This window comes from Nomascus leucogenys, chromosome 4 (assembly GCF_006542625.1).
Source record: "Nomascus leucogenys isolate Asia chromosome 4, Asia_NLE_v1, whole genome shotgun sequence".
Classification (NCBI taxonomy): Eukaryota; Metazoa; Chordata; class Mammalia; order Primates; family Hylobatidae; genus Nomascus; species Nomascus leucogenys.
In genome coordinates, this window is record NC_044384.1 from 567647 (window position 1) to 586954 (window position 19308).

The window sequence follows — 19308 nt, forward strand, 5'->3', positions numbered from 1 at the left end:
CAGGTGATTCTGTGGAGAAATTGGGACCCTCATAAGTTGCCAGCAGGAATGTAAAATGGTGCAGCAACCTTGGACAACATTTGGCCTCAAAATGTTAAACATCAAATTGTCTTGTGACCCAGAATTCCTAAGTATATGCCCAGGAGAATTGAAAATATATGTCCATATGGAAACTCGTACCTAAATATTCATAGCGGCACTTTTCACAATAGCTAAAAGGTGGAAACGACCTAAACGTTCACCAAATGATTAATGGATAAACAAAATTGGTATGTCCATGAAATGGAATATTATTTGGCCATAAAAAATGAAGTTCTGATACATGGTACAACATGGATGAACCTTGCAAACATCATGCTAAGTGAAATAAGCCAGGCCCACATACTGTACGATTATATTTATATGAAGTGTCCAGAAGAGGCAGGTCCATAGGGACAAAATATAGACCAGCGCTTGCCCAGGGCTGGGGGAGTGAGCAGGTGCATGGGAAACGAGGGGCATGGGGTTTCTTTGGGGGGAGATTAAAATGTTCTGAGACTGGATTATGGTGATGATTCTATAACCCAGGACGTGTATTAAAACCATTGAATTGCATGCTTTAAATTTGATGATTTGTAAACTATATCTCTACAAAACTGATACAAAATGTTAACCACATTTCTCACTGAAGAAGTTTTGGGTGACCCTGCTATAAGTTGATGCCTACTGTGAGAGCATAGTATCATGATGCAAAAATGTTTGTTGAACCTCAAAGCTCACTAGGCACAGATGAGAAAACATAGTACTTCTGTCAACCTAAAGAACAAACAGAGAAAGCCTCTCTCAAAGAAAAATATATTTTTTCAAGCATAGAGCATTGCAATGGGAATATGCATTCCACAGTAAACACTGCATATTCAGAGAGGGAAGGAATCACGTAATTATTCTGAGATAATTGTCCTCGGTACAGAGATTGGTAACAAGGACGATCCAGTCTGGGGCTGGACAGGCGATTGCTGGGCAGGTGTTCTTGCCACAGCACCTTTTGTGTGAGGTTCTGATAACCTTGGTGCCAGGCTTTGGGTTTTGTCATCATTTTTGTTATCAATATACAAGCATGAGAACCCTCTCTTCATGACCTTCCCTGACTCTATTTGTCAGGGGTGTTTGTTTGTTTGCTTGTTTGTTTTTCTTTAAACTAGTGAATCTTTTTTGACTTTTTTTTCTTTAACACTAGTGACTCTTTTTTGACTCTGACAATTTTCGCATTTCCTCTTTTGATCAAGATCTTTCTTTGAAAGCATCACTGATCAATCAACCTGTGGTTGGGTGTTGATGCCTCTCCGTGCTGGACCTGTCATTGGTGGTGGTCTTACCCCACTTTGAGGGGAATGATTGGTGACTAGGATCCAGTGTCAAAACACTTGTAGCCACATTTGAGCAGCAAGGGAGGTTTGAAGGGAGTGGCTCCCTGGATAAGTCTACCTGGAGTGCATTGTTAAGTTCAATTTTGTCTTTTCCATGATCGTTTGCTGTCATCTGAAAGTGCTGGGCCAGCATTATATTATGAGGAGTTGTACTTCTGCAAATCAGTTAACAAGTAGCCAGGCATGGTGGCTTATGCCTATAGTCCCAGCTACTCAGGAGCCTGAGGTGGGAAGATTGCTTGAGTCCAGGAGTTCAAGGCCAGCCTGGACAACATAGCAATATCCTATCTCAAAAAAATTATCTTTATTCCTATGTATCCTGGATGGAAAAAAAAATTGACAAGTAACAGATACAAAGTTTAAAAAGGGGAAATAAAAAGTAAAATTAATAGTAATATGACAATCCCAGTTTGCATCCATGAACCCGGTAGGCTTAAAGACAATTGAATGAATCAATGACCATAGGGAATTAGGTAAGACTTGAATGATGTGGCCTGTTTTCTTCTTTTGTGTATATGGGTCTCAACTTTCCCAGAGGAATTTATCCAGGTACCACAATCAGAAATGCACAGGCATTTTCTTATTTAATCAATGAATACTAAAGGATTTTTATTTTTATTTTTTTTGAGATGGAGTTTCACTCTTGTTGCCCAGGCTGGAGTGCAGTGGTGCAATCTCAGCTCACTGCAGCCTCCACCTCCCGGGTTCAAGCGATTCTTCTGTCTCAGCCTCCTGAGTAGCTGGAATTACAGGTGTGCACCACTGCACCCGGCTAATTTTTGGTATTTTTTAGTAGAGACGGGGTTTCACCATGTTGACCAGGCTGGTCTCGAACTCCTGACCTCAGGTGATCCACCCACCTCAGCCTCCCAAAGTGCTGGGATTACAGGCACTACTAAAGGATTTTTGAAGGTTACATTCTGTTAAGTTACCAACAGAAGCTACTGATGGTGAAATTTCATCATTATCTTGTCACGTGAAAAAGACATTAAGAGGAGTTGAGGAGTTAGAGTCTCCTTATGATATGGAGTCTTGTTCCAATGTCCAGGGAAAACTGTTTACAACGTGAAAACATCAACTTTTCCTCCCAGTTTGCAGCTTGAATATCGCTGGTTGTGGCGTCAAGCAGTTTGGTGAACCTTATGTGTGGACCATACATCAGCCATGAGGCTTGTTTGTTAAAACGTGTTTAGGTTCATCTTACAGGGCTTTAGGAGAGAAGCAGTTTTAGTTTTTAGTTGGAGAATTATAGCCAAACATTGGAGAAAATTAGGAGAATTCAGGATCTAGCCCATTCTACAGGTAGATAACAAGAACTCGAAAACAAGGCTCAGAGCTACAGTCTAATAAAAGGCTATGATAGTTTTTCTTTAGAAACATAACTTTTTCTCCCTACACTGATCACATAGGTTATCAGATTTAAAAACCTCTTGAGGCTAGAAAGCCAAACCTGGGCAGATCTTCGATTGTACTTACAACCTGAATGTTCCTGGGCCTGCCAGGAAATGACAATTTTTATTTACTGATTGTAAGGCTGGAGAGTCTTAAAACCAGGCTTTCTATGGATACCTTCAAATATGATATTCAGTCAAAACCTCTGTACTATAATCAATGTTTCCAATTGTATCCTGCTGTAAAGAGAGAATAGATTTTTGTTGAACTTATATAAATAATTGTATTGTACTTAAAACTAAGAATATAGATGAATAGTTTCCAAATTTTGGAAGAATCAAGTAGACAGAAAAGTCAAATGCCTCCACCTTTGTTCACTAAACTATACCAAATTGTTGTAAACTATAGACAGCTTTTGAGAGACAGTTTTCTTAAATCTGGAAAATAAAACATGTAGGTAAAGAACTTACAATGTTTCAAATAAAAGTCATTAAAACATCTGTGTTAATTTTTAAATTTCATATAATTAGTATTTTGTTTTGCTTGATCTTGGTTAGCAGTGTCATGGACCCGTCAGTTTCTTCATCAGAGTTCTGGAAATTCTTTTTCCGTTCATGATCTTAAAGTTAGCAGAAATCTGTGTCCAAGGGTTCTTGCAAGTCTTTTTATGAAAGGCAATTTGGGACTGTAGTTGATTGCAAATACTTTTAGGGAATAATTGAAAATAATAACAAGAGAAGCCCAAATGCTTAGAATGGCCATGGTGAAAAATCTGATGAAAATTCCTAATTATCAAGGAAATTTAGTTACTTACATACAACATATGGCTTTTTTTTTCGACAGTCTCCCTCTGTCGCCCAGGCTGGAGTGCAGTGACACGATCTTGGCTCACTGCAAGCTCCGCCTCCCGGGTTCACGCCATTCTCCTGCCTCAGCCTTCCAAGTAGCTGGGACTACAGGCGCCCGCCACCACGCCTGGCTAGTTTTTTTGTATTTTTAGTAGAGACGGGGTTTTCACCATGTTAGCCAGGATGATCTCAATCTCCTGACCTCGTGATCCACCCGCCTCAGCCTCCCAAAGTGCTGGGATTACAGGCGTGAGCCACCGCGCCCGGCCAACATATGGCATTCTAAGATAACAACTGGAATCATGACTGACAGCTGGACTGATATCAGGACCATGAAACTTACAAATTTCACATCATCTTTAGAATGCATTAATAACATAGCCATACAAATACGGCGTCAGAAAAAATGTAATATAACAACCAAAATTATGACTGATAACATACTAGATTTCTATGAGTTTACATAATTTTTGAAACATATCAACAACATGCCCATAAATGTATCTGAAAGAAGATCTAGTATCACTTATCATTTGACAATATGCTTCCCTACAATTTACCAAATAAGCCTAATTATTTAATGTCTCAACAAGATGAGAGATACATGTTTTGAGTCTCTCCAGGAGCACAAATAGAAAATCCAAAAGTTAGTTCTAGGTCAAAAAGACTTAATTTGGTATTCTGATATTTGGGAAGCCTACCAAATATGTCAAAAAGTTTAAAACACTTGATCAAAAGAGAATCACAGGGCCAGGCGTGGTGGCTCGTGCCTGTAATTCCAGCACTTTGGGAGGTTGAGGCAGGTGGATCACTTGAGGTCAGGAGTTCGAGACCAGCCTGGCCAACATGGTGAAACCCTGTCTCCACTAAAAATACAGAAATTAGCCAGGCGTGGTGGCGGGTGCCTGTAATCCCAGCTACTAGGGAGATTGAGGCAGGAGAATCACTTGAATCTGGAAGGTGGCAGTTGCAGTGAGCTGCACCACTGCACTCCAGCCTGGGCAACAGAGTGAGACTCCTGTCTCAAAAAAAAAAAAAAGTTATGTCATATAACATATTAATCATTCATTTAAGCAGAGTGATAGTTAAAATACTTCAAAAGCAAATACGGAAAGTTACATGAATGTAAAAGCCTTAACCCATTTAAAGCTCAATTTTCTGCTTGAGTAATCAAAAACTTACTAAAAAACAAATCTAACTTGATAAAATGTAAAAATGTCTTGTGTTTAGGCTAGTTACAAAAAGTAAAGAAAAACTTCCTGCTGTATGATTGCTTCTCCTTAGATAACCCAGAAGTCAAACCTGAAGAAAAGGGTACTTGAATTTAATCAGACACAGGAAGAGTGCGTCCAGGGTTATGAGTGTTCACTTTATTATAGAGGACTGTAAACAAGCAAAGGAGTGCCTGGAGCAGGGAATTACATGACTCTTAGTAACAGCACAGGAATTTTCTTGGTTACACAGAATAATCCAGACACATCAGGAAAAGCCGGCCAGGCCAGTGGCTCATGCCTGTAATCCCAGCACTCTGGGAGGCCAAGGCAGGAGGATTGCTTGAGCCCAGGAGTTCAAGACTAGCCTGGGCAACATAGGAAGACCCCCATCTCTACAAAAAATGGGAAAAAAAGAAACAGATTTCAGGATTAAACATCAAAACCTCTTGCAATTTTCCTAAGGGCAAATCAATACTTTAAGAAAACCTTGTTCTAACTTAGGCGATATGGTTTGGCTCTGTGTCCCCACCCAAATCTCCACTCCTATCGTAATCCCTATAATCCCACATGTTGAGAGAAGGACCCGGTGGGAGGTGATTGGATCATCGGGGCAGTTCTCCCCATGCTATTCTTGTGATAGTGAGTGAGTTCTCAGGAGATCTTATGGTTTTATCAGGCAGTTTCCCTGCTCTTGCTTGCTCTCTCTCGCCTGCCACCATGTAAGACATGCCTCTTCCCCTCTGCCATGACTGTAAGTTTCCTGAGGCCTCTCCAGCCATGAGGAACTGTGAGTCACTTAAACCTTATTTCTTTACAAATTACCCAGTCTCGGGTAGTATCTTTATAGCAGTGTGAGAATGGACTAATACAACAGGGGACCAAGATTTTTAGTTTTGTGCTACTTACCCTGATAGGAAATCTAATGAAGGCTCCGGACCAAAATTTTGGGTCAACAGTTTCCATGCAGTTTAAAAATAAAAATAAAAAACACCATTTCTACCCCCACCCACCTCTTCTTTCTTATTTTTTTTTTTCATTTTCAAATGAGGTTAGGGCTAAATTTTCAATTGTTTACATTTTAGCTAGGTGGGCCTGGCATGGTGGCTTATACCTGTAATCCTAGCCCTTTTGGAGTCTGAGACAGGTGAATTACTTGAGCTCAGGAGTTCTAGACTAGCCTGGGCAATAGAGTGAAACCCCATCTCTACAAAACAACGACAACAAAATTAGTCATGTCTGGTGGTGCATATCTGTAGTCCCACCTACTTGGGAAGCTGAGGCAGGAGGATCACTTGAGCCTGGGAGGTCAAGACTGCAGTGAGCCATGATTATAACACCATACTCTAGGCTGGGTGACAGAGCAAGACCCTGTAATCTCTATCTCTATCTATATCTCTATCTCTATCTCTATCTAATCTATATATCTATATATCTGTATCTGTATCTATACCTATATTTATATCTGTATCTATATCTGTATCTGTATCTATATCTATCTATCTATAAAAAAAAAAACAGTTTAGCTAGGATTGACTGCATTGTATAAGAATCTCCAAGTAGACTTGAACCAGCAGCAAATGTCTTTTGGTTGCTGGTTTTGTTTGCTTGGTTAGAGATGTGGGCAGGAAGCATTGTAGCAGGGTTTTGGTTTTATTTTGTTTTTGGCTTTTTCTTTTTGGACTTTGCATGGCAGAAAAAGTAACACATTTTTATGCTGGACAGACATACCTTACATTATTGCTCTGAGCTCCAGCTTTTGACCTCTGTAATCTGAGAGCCTAACTTTTATAAACATTTATAAATATTTATGTAGTTCTTTTTCTTTTAGATTATTAATTTTTCAGTTAAGTGCTCCATCACCATAAGCAATTGTTAGTCAGTCAAACCTAAATGGATGTCTCTAAAAGGTGTCTAGGTTGTTGGTTACCATGGAGCTGTTGGAATTTCTAAAGCCGTTAATTTGAAAGCCCTTTAAGACTTTGAAAAAAATCTTGGCTAGAATGCCATAAGCAGTGAGTTTCATCTCAACACCAGAAGAGTCAGAAAATTCAAAATAGGAAAAAAAAAAAAAAAAGAAACAAAAGCTGGGTGAGAGATACAGACCCTGGGAGACTCCATGTTAACTCTTTTGCCGCAAGGTTGCTTTTTTGAGAGGGTTGCTTTTTTAGAGAGTTCAAATAATGGCCACTGAGCTCTGAATTTTCCTTGGTGTCATTTTGCCAATAACTTAAAAAATGTGCATGAGAATGGGCCACAATGTGTAGCTGGCTGGAATCCCAGCACACCTGGCATACCTTAATGTTTTAGAATCTCATTCAATTCTTATTAATCTCTTGAGAGCAAAGAAAAATCTACAAATCCAGCCAGGGAATATCAGGAGTTTAGACCATGTTTGAGATGGTGGCGGCTGCCCTGATGGCCTTTAGTTAGCGATTCTGCACTCACCATTTAGAATGTTTATTTTTGCTCTCAGAAGATTTTAAAAAACCATCAAGGGGAAAGACTCAAATCAAGTCAAAAGGAACCAAGGTAAGAGTGTTCACAAAAATTTTAACCTAGGTGTCCACATAGAACAAAATATTAAACTAGGCATGCAGATCAAAAGTGAATTCACAAGTAAAGACATGCCTTACAGAGAGAATGTTAATTCTGTACAAATCAGAGCATTCAACCCAGAAAGATTTATGCCTTTGTACCAGAAAGGACTTAGCAGAAAAGACAAAAAGGCTGTTTATCATCTCGGGCTGGATGTGTGGTCCTTTATCAAGGCGGCCTCATCCAAGTCACATTCCGAGTAGCATCAAAAAGCCTCCAGCACAAAGAGAAAGGCTCAGCCTGAGAAAGGACTCACCAGGGTGAAAAACCAAGCTGTGGAAGTGAAGAGCTCAAACAGCTGGAGTAAATACTGCACAATGGTTCCAAAAAACGGGAATAAAAAATAATTTTTCCGATGGTGATATTTTCCTTGTCCCATTTCTGACACCATATGTATCAGTCTAAGTAACAGAGAGAGGCTCACTCAAAGAAGAAGTAACTTATTCAAGAATAGAGCATTGAAATGGGAATACACATGCCACACTAAATTACGTGCATATTTGGGTAAAGGAAGACAAAGGGTTTTAAAGGGAAAATTAGGAGGATGACAGAATTATTTCGAAAGAATTATCCCGGGCTACAAAGATCAATAGCAAGGGCGATGCCAGTCTGAAGTTGGACAGGCAGTGGCTGGGCAGACATCCTTGCAGAAGTATTTTTTGTGTAAGGTTGTGCTGGTCTTTGTGCAAGGTTTTGGGTTTTGCAGCATCTTCTATCATATTTTTTGTTATTCGATGGATGTGGGAACGCTCTCTTCACGGCCTTCGCTGGCTCCATTCATCAGAGCTTTTTGTTTGATTGTTTTTCTAACACGAGTGCCTTCATTTTGATTCTAACAACTTTTATGCCTCCACCAAAATTAACCTGTGAGAAATAGTCTACGTTAAAATACTACAGGTGCCTTCAAATTTACATTTTACAACTAGGTTTTTAATTTTTTTTCTTTTTTTGAGATGGAGTCTTGCTCTTGTTGCCCAGGCTGGAGTGCACTGGCACGATCTTGGCTCACTGCAACCTCTGCCTCCCAGGTTCAAGTGAGTCTCCTGCCTCAGTCTCCTGAGTAGCTGGGATTACAGGTGCCCACCACCATGCCCGGCTAATTTTTGTATTTTTAGTAGAGACGGTGGTTTCACCATGTTGGCCAGGCTGGTCTCGAACTCCTGACCTCAGGAGATCCACCTGCCTCGGCCTCCCAAAGTGCTGGGATTACAGGTGTGAGCCTCCGTGCCCGGCCATTTTCACTCATTTTCACTGAGTGAAAGGATGGGATAGCACGTGGAGGAGTCTTGCCAAATGCCGTGGAAGCTTTTACAGGAAGGAAGGAAGCTGAACGGTCATCGGATGTGGTGCAGGCCATTCTCTTTCAACCTCTCAACAATGGTCACACTTTCAGGGAGGAAGACCTGGGGTATGTATCGGTCTTATCAAGAAAAGCTGTTTCTTTTCCTGTTTTATTTTATCCCAAAAGCTTAAAAGCCCCACCGGGTTATTCTTTTTAAAAATATAAATGGGAGAGTAGCATTGCCTCTCACAGGACTGCTGAGAACCACACTCACTGAGGTCACTCATAACTAATACAGCCGTTTCCCACATCACTGATTTTCTAGGGGAAGGCGCCCAGTCCCCAGGAGCACAATCTGTCCTGGCCATGCTTGTCCACCGAACTGCAACTCACACTCTGCGGGTCCTGGAGCCCAAGAAAGACCCCCAGAGGGAGCTCCCAGCCACGCACAGGTCCTGGGCCCCAGCGAGGCAGCCATCACCACTTCACAGGTGAGCTCTGTTAAAACCGGCAGCTTCTAAGTACAGTCAGTTACCAGTGCGCTGTGAAATAGTTCTCAAACTGGTTGCCATACACAGGCATTTTATTGCATTTTACTTTATTGTGCTCAAAGATACTGCATTTTGCACAAATTGAATTTATGGCAACTCTGCCTTGAGCAAGTCGATTGGCACCATTTTCCCAACAGCTCCTGCCCACTTGGTGTCTCTGTGTCACATTTTGGTAATCCTCACAGTCGTCCAAACTTTTTCATTTTTATCACCTATGGTGATCTGTCATCGGTGATCTTTGATGTTACTACTGCAATTGTTTTGGAGCACCGTAACTGCCCACGTGAGACACCAAACTTAATTGTGTTCTGTCAGCTCCACTGACCCGGCGTTCCCGTCTCTCTCCGGTCCTCAGCCTCCCTATTCCTTCAGACAGAACAATATTAAAATCTGGCCAGTTAATAACCTTACAATGTCCTCTACACATTTCATTGAAAGGAAGAGTTACAGGCCCCTCACTTTAAATCAAAAGCTAGAAATGATTAAGCTTGGTGAGGAAGGCACATCAGAAGCCGAGATAGGCCAAAAGCTAGGCTTCTTACACCAAATGGGTGGCCTAACTGTGAATGCAAAGGGCAGGTTCTTGAAGGAGATTGAAAGTGCGACTCCAGTGAACACAAACGATAAGAAAGTAAAACAGCCTTATTGCTAATAGGAGAAAATTTCAGTGGTTTGGACAGAACATCAAACCAGCCATGATACTCCCTGAAGCCACAGCCTCATCTAGACGGAGGCCTTAACTCTCCTTCAGCTCCATGAAGGCTGGAGAGGCGAGGAAGCTGCCTCTCTCCAATTTCTTCAGAGAGAAGAAAGGTTGGAAACCAGCAGAAGTTCACTCCTGAGTTTGAAGGAAAGAAGCCGTTTCTGTAACATAAAAGCGAAGGTGAAGCATCAGGTGCTGGTGGAGAAGCTGCAGCAAGTTCCCTAGAAGACCCAGCTGAGACCACTGATGAAGGAGGCTGCACTGAACAACAGATTTTAAATGCAGATAAAACAGCCTTCTGTCGGAAGAAGGTGCTGTCTAGGACTTTCACAGGTGGAGAGAAGTCAGTGCCTGGCTTCAAAGCTTCAAAGGACAGGCTGACCCCCTTGTTAGGGGCTAATGTTGAAGCCAGCGCTCATTTGCCATTCTGAAAATCCCAGGGCCCTTAAGAATGATGCGAAATCTCCTCTGCCTGTGCTCCATCCGTGGAACAACAAAGCCTGGATGACAGCACCTGTGTTCACAGCATGGTTTACCGCCTGTTCTAAGCCCACTCTTGAGACCTGTTGCTCAGAAAGATTCTTTTAGTTTTTTTTTTTGAGACGGAGTCTCGCTCTGTCGCCCAGGCTGGAGTATAGTGGCGCGATCTCGGCTCACTGCAAGCTCTGCTTCCTGGGTTCACGCCGTTCTCCTGCCTCAGCCTCTCCGAGTAGCTGGGACTACAGGCACCCGCCACCACCCCCGGCTAATTTTTTTTTTTTTTTTTGTATTTTTAGTAGAGACGGGGTTTCACCGTGGTCTCGATCTCCTGACCTCGTGATCCGCCCGCCTTGGCCTCCCAAAGTGCTGGGATTACAAGCGTGAGCCACCGCGCCTGGCCAGAAAGATTCTTTTCAGAAAAATTCCTGCTCATGGTCACCCAAGAGCTCTGATGGAGATGTACAGGAGAGGAATGTTGTTTTCATGCCTGCTGACACCACATCCACCCTGCAGCCCAAGGACCCAGAATGATTTTGGCTTTCAAGTCTTATTATTTCAGAAATACGTTTTCTAAGGCTATAGTTGATTCCTCTGATGAATCTAGGCAAAGTCAGTTGAAAACCTTCTGAAAGGAAATCATTTTAGATGCCATTAGGAACATTCATGATTTATGGGAGGATATCAAAATACCAATTAACAGGGGTTTAGAAGAAGTTGATTCCAGCCCTCAGGGATAACTTTGGGCAGTTTGAGGCTTTAGTGGGGGAAATAACTTCAGACGTGGTGGAAATAGCAAGAGAACTAGAATTAGACGATTAGGCGGGGCCTGAAGATGGGACCGAACTGCTGCAATCTCAGGATGAAACTTGAACGACGAGGAGCTGCTGCTTACGGATGAGCAAAGAAGGTGGTTCCTTGAGATGAAATCTGCTCCTGATGAAGACACTGTGAAGATTGTTGAAATGAAACAAAGAATTTAGAATATTCCATAAATGAGTTGATAAAGCAGTGGCAGGGTGTGAGCAGATTAACTGATTCTGAACAAAGCTCTGCTGTGGGTAAAACGCTATCCATCAGCATCACACACTCTCGTGAAAGGAAGAGTTGATCAACACAATAAAGTTCGTTGCTGTCCTATTTTTAAAAATTGCCACAGCCACCCCAGCCGTCAGCCGCCACCACCCTGGTCAGTCAGCAGCCGTCAGCATTGAGGTAAGACCCCCTGGCAGCAAGAGATTCGGACTCGCTGAAGGGGCAGATGATCGTCAGCATTTTTTAGCAATAAATTACTTTTCAATTAAGGCGTGTGCATTTTTAAAGACATAATGGTATTTCACACTTAATAAGACTACAGTATAGTGTAAATATAATTTTATAAAGCACCAGGAAACCGAAACGATTTATGTGACTTGCTTTATTGTGATATTCACTTTATTGCCGTGGTTTGGCACTGCAGCAGTAGCCTCTCTGAGATAAGCCTGTGCCGGTATGCTGGGGTGGGCATCTTACACATTTAAAGCAGCCATTTCCACGTGTTGTTTTTATTCTAATATTTTTAGTATATTAATAAACAACATAAGAACACATGTCCTTCTTTTAGAAAATCCAAAGCGTAAAATTCACATTTATAGAACATAAAATAGAGCAGAATATTGGCCTTATAATAGCACAAACCTCCTAAAGTAGTGGTTCTTAAACTTCAGTATACCTCACGATCACACAGGGAGCTCTTTAAAATCTCCTGTGGACCTGAACGAATGAGCCCTCCCAGGAGACCAAGTGGAGGAGGCTCAAGATATCACTCCCAGAAACTCGCTCCCTCAGCAGGCAGTGGTGAGGGCAACATGAGCAGGGCCTTCCTCCACCCCTCCTGGGCCGCAGCTGTGATGCATGTGACGAGGAACCTTCCTCCGTCTCTCCTGAGATGCAGCTGGGATGCACATTGCTGGGGGAAAATGGCAAGGACGCCAGTGAAAAGCATTGGGTAAGAATCGGTCCATTAGGCCCAGGGCATTCAAGTGTCCTGCTGGAAACAAGACTCAATCCTCGCAGGGTGTCACCTCTGCTGGTCTTGCTGCTTTCACGAGTGAAGGAAGCTGCTGGCGCCGACCTGTGGGCTCTCTGTGACGAACGTGGTTTCATTTTGGTGTAACTTGGAGCCACCGCAGCCTGGGGCAAAACAAAAGCAGGTCTCTTCTGTCTCAGCGGGAGTTCCCTGCCAACCTTTCGTGGACAGAGCAGCGGGGAGTGCAGTCTTGCCGGCCTTCTCTGTGCAGGGCGAGGTCTGGGCCAGGAGGCTCTGCAGCTGAGACCAGGGCAGCCCTGTCTGGTCATCCCCACGCAGACATCCCACCCTCCCACTGGCCCTGCCGCTCTTCTGTGGACCAAGGGCACGGTGGACGGCAATGCTGTTTCACTTGGGACCAGGCCAACTGAACGACATGGGCTGGAGTCAGAGGACTGCCATTGTCATTCACCTTGCCTCCTTTCTCTGAGTATCACAAAGGCCTCGGGGACTCAGACCTCTCAAGGAGCAGTATGGGGCCCCCGTGTTCTCTGACCCCTGCCTGTTTCCTTGGCCCCCATCTCCATCCTGCCATCCCTCACAGTCTCCCTGGCCTAGCTTCTTTCACAGCCCCGGGTCCTCAGGCCTGGCCAGGTGCTGAGTGTGGCCACTTTTCTCCAGGGTTTCCAGCTTCCAGGCTCCCCATACAGTACAGAGCAGACTGTGTGTAACGTATCGGGTGAGCTATGAAGCCTAACCCTACAATGAGCCCATCAGCTGACCTGAAATCCAGGGTGTCACCAATATCACAACTGCTGGAGAGCTCTCCCCGTCCCATTCTGCCCTTTGCTTCCCCACCAGCAGATCCACCAACCTCAGCCTGGGTTGATCATGTTCCTTTTCTACGGTGTTTTATTGCATGAGTATGTGCATATATATATATCTTTGTGTGTGTGTGTGTGTGTATATATACACACACACACACACACACAAAGATATATATATATGCACATACAAAGATATTGTTTAGTTTGGCTTGTTTCTGAGGTTTATAGAAATAGCATCATATACATTCTTCAGTGATGGCTATTGCACTAATCATTGTGTATCCGCATCTTCATCCATATGATTTTGTTTGGCTGTGGTTTGTTGATTGTGATTGCTGTATAGTATCCTATTATGTGGCTGTAACAGAATGTGTTCATGCCATCTTTATACATGGACATTTGGTGTAGCAGAATGTGTTCCTGAGTCTTTATACATGGACATTTAGTTGCTTTCATGGGAAGTACTGCAGTGAACATTCTGTATGATTCTTAGTGCACCTGAGTTAAAGCCTCCGGAGGGTGTGCATGTGGAGGAGGGTGTGCGTGTGGAGGGGACTGCAGAAGCATACAGTGTGCAAATGTTCCGATGAATGAAGTGACAACCAATGTTTTGAAATGGTTGTTGTAATTTATAATCCCACCAGCAACAAAGGAGTTCCTTTCCATCCACATCCTCAACAGTCTATGTCTCTGCCATGCCAGGTAAAAACCTGTGTGAAAATGAAAACTTGTAGTTCTGGTTGTCAGTCTCCTAATGACCATATGGTTTAGCTTGTTTTTCTATTTTTTATCTGCCATTTGAGTTTTTTCTCCTGTGAAATGCCTGTTCATGTTTGTTGCTCATTTTTCTGTTGGGGTGTTTGTCTTTTTGTTACTGATTTGTCGTAGTCCCCTGTGGTTTCTGAAGGAAACTATTTTATTGTTTATATGTCACTCATGTTGTCTACCAATTTTAGGTTTGTCTTTTTCATTTTCTTTATGAGATATTTTGATGAACAGAAGCTGTTAATTTTAAGAATGCCTTCCCTAATATGAGGATTTTAAAGATATCTTCCCTTTATACTTTTAAAACGTATGAAATTTGCCCTTCACAGCTAACCGTTTACTTAATAAGAAATGGATGTTTTATATATGCTGTAAGGCAGGAATCCAATTCATTTTCCATATGAATAGCCAATCGTCCCAGCACTATATATTGAAAAACTTCTGTTCTCATTGATCTGTGATGTCATCTCTGATATATACCAGTCTCCGTTTTTTTTTTTTTTGAGACAGGGCCTTGCTTTGTTGCCCAGGCTGGAGTTCTGTGGTGTGATCTCAGCTCACTGCAAGCTCTGCCTCCCTCATTCAAGTGATTCTCCTGCCTCAGCCTCCTGAGTAGCTGGGATTACAGGCATGTGCCACCAAGCCTGGCTAATTGTTTTGTATTTTTTAGTAGAGACGGGGTTTCACCATGTTGGCCAGGCTGGTCTCAAACTCCCGACCTCAAGTGATCCGCCCACCTCAGCCTCCCACAGTGCTGGGATGACAGGCATGAGCCACGCACCCGGCCAGGCCAGATTTTCTATTCTGGCTTCTGCACTGTCAGAATTGCTAGAGCTCTGTAAGTCATGACATCTGGGAGGACCAGGGCCCCACGATTCTTTAGAAGTTTCTTCAGAAGTTTTGTGGCTGTTCTTGGTATTTGTTGTTTCATAGCTTGTAGAATTAATGTGTCAAGTTTATTGATAAAACCTGTTAGGGCCTTAACAGAGCTGTGTGGAATCTAAGTCAGTTTGAGGAGAACTGGCAGTTTTGGGATTTGAATTTTCCCGTCTGTCAACTTGGTCTACCATTTCACTTGCTTAGGTCCATTTCAAAGTCCTCCAATAAGATTTTATGATTTTCTCCATACAGCACTTGCTCATTTTTGTTTTGTATTTGTTCCTGGTTACTTTATTTTCTGTTGCTATTGTACATGATAGCTTTTTTAAAACTGCTGTTTTCCGGGTGATTGCTGCTGGCTTACAGAACTGCAGTGGATTTTCATGAACTGGCGCCACGCACTCACCTTACTAAGATCTTTTATTTCTAATAGTATATCAGTAGATTATTTGCAGTTTCTGCTGTAAAAAAAACCTATCATTTATAAATGATGACTGTTTTATGCTTCCCTTCCAAGTTTTGTAGCTTTTATTTCTTTTCTTGCATTGCCGCGGTAGTTTAGCCCCGTAGTGCAGTGATTAAGAGAATCAGTTATAGTGGTCTCTTTGTCTTATTCCAGATGGCAAAGGGAGTGTTTCCGACATTTCTCCATCAGGAAAGATTTATGGTAAGGGTTTTTCTGGCCCGTCTTTTCTCAGGTTAAAGAAACTTCAGTTCATTCCTAGTCTTCTAAAAGATTTTTATGACTGTTTTAGAATAGTATCAAATGGTTGTCTGCCTCTGGTAAGATGACCATATGGTTTTTCTCTTTCATTTTGTTAAGACAGGGAAATACATACATTTGCATATGTGTAATGTATACATTATTCTGTTTCTAAAACCAGATTCAGTTATGCATTTCTGGGATAAACACAATTCCATGAGTAGATTTTTAGTTCGCTAATATTTGACTTAATCTTTTTATGGCCATGTTTACAACTGAGAAACGTCTGTGTTCCTCTCTTGTGTTATGCCTGCTGAATTTGAAATCAAAGGTATATTGGGCTTACAGAATGAGTTGGGAAGCTTTCCTCTTTTCTGTCTCAATTCCATTTTGAAAGCATTTTTATAAGTGTGGGATGACCTTTTTTTAATGTTTGATATAACTGTAAACCTTTCTTGGTATTTCTTTGTGGGAAAATTTTAATCTCCTGATTAGATTTCTTTCATAGTTAAATGTCTGTTTAGACCTATCTCATCTCAAAATGAGATGTTTCACTTTTGGAAATTATATTTTCTAGGGATTTGCCAATTTCTTTGGATTCATTATTGTTCTTTTTCATCATCTTAAATTGGATGTTTAGCTCATTAATTTTAAGCCTGTGTTCATTTGAATCGAACCTCAGAGCTATAAATGCCCTACTAGATCTCACTTTTGCTTCCTCTCACGAGTTTCAGAATAGTCAATCATTCAAGTATGGCTTTATTTCTATCGCAATCTTTTTCTTTGATGAAGGAGTTAGTTCGAAGTACATCTTAAAATTTCCAAATGTATATAGGCAGTTTCTTCATGTTTGTATTGTTGATTTCTAAATTAATTGCACTACGGTTAGATAACATAAAATGTACGATGCTATTATTTTGAAATTTAATGCAGTTAGCATAAAGCCCAGTATATGGTTAATATTTGCTTCAAAGGAATGTGTATTATTTTCTGATTTGGTTCGGCATTCTATGTCTATCTAATAAGTTAAGCTTGTTGAATATGTTACTCAAATTTACTATATGTTTACTTTTTTCTAATTGAAAAAGCAATAGTCTAAAGAGATGTGTCAAAATCTCTCACTTTGAAAGTGCATTTGCCAATTTCGCCTGCAGTTTTATCAACTTTGCTTGTGTGTGTGTCTTCCCTCCCGCTCTCCCTCTTTCTCTCTCTGTGTGTGTGTGTATGTGTGTGTGTGGTTCCTCTCTCTCTCTGTCTCTCTCTCTGTCTATATGTGTGCATGTATCTTTTCTCCTTTATTACACATTTTTCCTTTGGGAATCTATGGAGATCTGCTTTTTTATCTATTTTAAAAATTTTTGTTCACTCCATTGTTGTTCTTTTGGTGATTGCCATTGAAATTTTACTTTGCATTTCTTACATAATAAATTTGAGTTTAATACTTCAGTTTCCTTCTCAACAACATAAACCTTAGAACACTCTTTTCCAGACTTTCAAACTATCATTGTTCAATATTTTAGCTCTATAATTTTTATAACTCCCAAGTTAGATATTGTGGTTATTACCTTATAGGCAATGTTTGTTTAGATTTAACATATATTTAACATTTTATTTGTTTGTCATTTCTTCTGATATTTTATAACTTCCTTTTTTAAAGTAACAAATAATTTATTAGGAAAAAGATCTATCTCAGTGTAAAGGAACTGGTTCTGCTAAAACAATGCATATCTAACAGACATCTAAAATAGTTATAGAATATGTAATCTATATGTAATACATGCTACACGCCACACGATATGTTATGCATAACTCCATCATGCCCTTATGGGATTAGTTTCCACCTGCTTAGAGCACATTCTTTAGAACTTCTTTAGGAAAGTTTTATTGGAGTTTAACTCTCAGTTTCTGTTTCTTTGAGAATGTTTTATTTGCTCTCATTGTGGAAAGACAGTTTGGGTAGACAGCAGCAGAATGACAATTTGTTTTTAGAAGACATGATTCCACTGGATTCCAGTTTCTATTTTTGCTGTCGAAAATCTGGGCATGGCGCGGTGGCTCACGCCTGTAATCCCAACATTTTGGGAGGCCGAGGAGGGTGGATCACCTGAGGTCAGGAGTTCAAGATCAGCCTGGCCAACATGGTGAAATCCTGTCTCTACCAAAAATACAAAAATTAGCCAGGCATAATGGCACACTCCTGTAATCCCAGCTACTCGGGAGGCCAAGGCATGAGAATGGCTTGAACCTGTGAGGCGGAGGTTGCAGTGAGCCGAGACTGTGCCTCTGGACTCCAACCCAGGCAACAGGGCAAGACTCTGTCTTGAATAAAACCAAAAAAAAAAAAAGAAGAAAAGAAAATCTGTTAGTCTTATTGTTGGCTTCATAGGTGATCTGTCTTCTGTTTGTCTTCAGTGTCCTGAAATTTTTTTTTCTTTTTTGAGACGGAGTTTCACTCTTGTCACCCAGACTGGAGTGCAATGGAGCATTCTTGGCTCACTGCAACCTCAGCCTCCTGCCTCAGCCTCCCAGGTAGCTGGGATTACAGGTGCCTGCCACCATGCCCAGCTAATTTTTGTATTTTTAGCAGAGACAGGGTTTCACCATGGTGGCCAGGCTGGTCTCGAACCCTTGACCTCAGGTGATCCACCCGCCTTAGCCTCCCAAAATGCTGGGAGTAGAGGCGTCAGCCACCATGCCTGACCTCAGTGTTCTGACATTTTCTTGCAGTGTGTCTATGGGTGGATTTCTTTTTATTTACTCTGTTTGGAATATATTATGTATTCACGACTCTCATCAATTCTTGCAGGTTTTCAAGCATCATCTCTTTAATTAATCATTTTTCCCTCTTTTTGGTCTCACTTCCTAGAACTATGAATAGATATTCGTTAGACCTTATTCTATAATCTCTCCCTCTTAATCTTTCAAATATTTTTTGCCTCCCTGTTTTTCTGTTATGCATCCTGGACAGTTTCTTCAGCTCTAACCTCTAATTTTGATGCCTCTGTGGGTGTGAGTCTGTTTTGTGTTCGGGTTGTGCGTGCTGACTTTTGCTCATGGACGCGTTCCTCTGCGTGTGTTTGCTGCTCTTTGGCCGTGAGCTCAGGTGTGGCTGATGTCACTCTGTGAGAACCCGGTAGTGTTTACTACTGGCTCAAGCTGGGGGTCCCAGTGGGGAGCACATTTGCTGCCTCTGCTGAGCCTGGAACCCCAGCTCACCTCCTGGCCCAGACAATCTCTAGGTGGCTCTGCTGTGGCAAGTCCTCCCAGGGCAACCTCACCTTTTCCATTTTATTATGGGATTTCCCTCCTCTGAATTCAGGTCACCAGGGGAGCCTTGAAGAAGTCCCTTATTTCATTCAAGCCCGATACTGGCAGGAAAACCAAGTCTCAGGCAGGATTGGATGGTTTTGTTGGTGAGGACCCTTCCGAGTGTCTGGCCTGCCTTATTGTCAGAAGTAGAAATCCCCCCCGACTTTTCTTCAGTGTGTTTTTAACGCATAAAACAGGCCAACAGGGAAAACGAGTTTCTTCCTCCCCTCCTCCTCCTCTTCCTCCTCCTCTTCCTTTTGGGCTGGGTTTTGAGACAGAGCATGCATTTTAGAGGAGGCAGGTCCTTGCGGTTGCTTTTATTTCAATAAATGAGGCAGAGAAAAAGAGC

At 41.9% G+C, this 19308-nt stretch overlaps 1 protein-coding gene across 1 annotated transcript in view; it reads left to right on the forward strand.

Annotated features, from left to right (window-relative positions):
• Nucleotides 1-19308, forward strand: part of LOC101176140 — a 41600-nt gene that overhangs the window by 11038 nt on the left and 11254 nt on the right. Inside the window, exon 2 of the mRNA XM_030810239.1 lies at nt 9063-9228. Within this exon, the coding sequence (XP_030666099.1) occupies nt 9063-9228 (166 nt within the window). The remainder of the gene's footprint in view (nt 1-9062; nt 9229-19308) is intronic.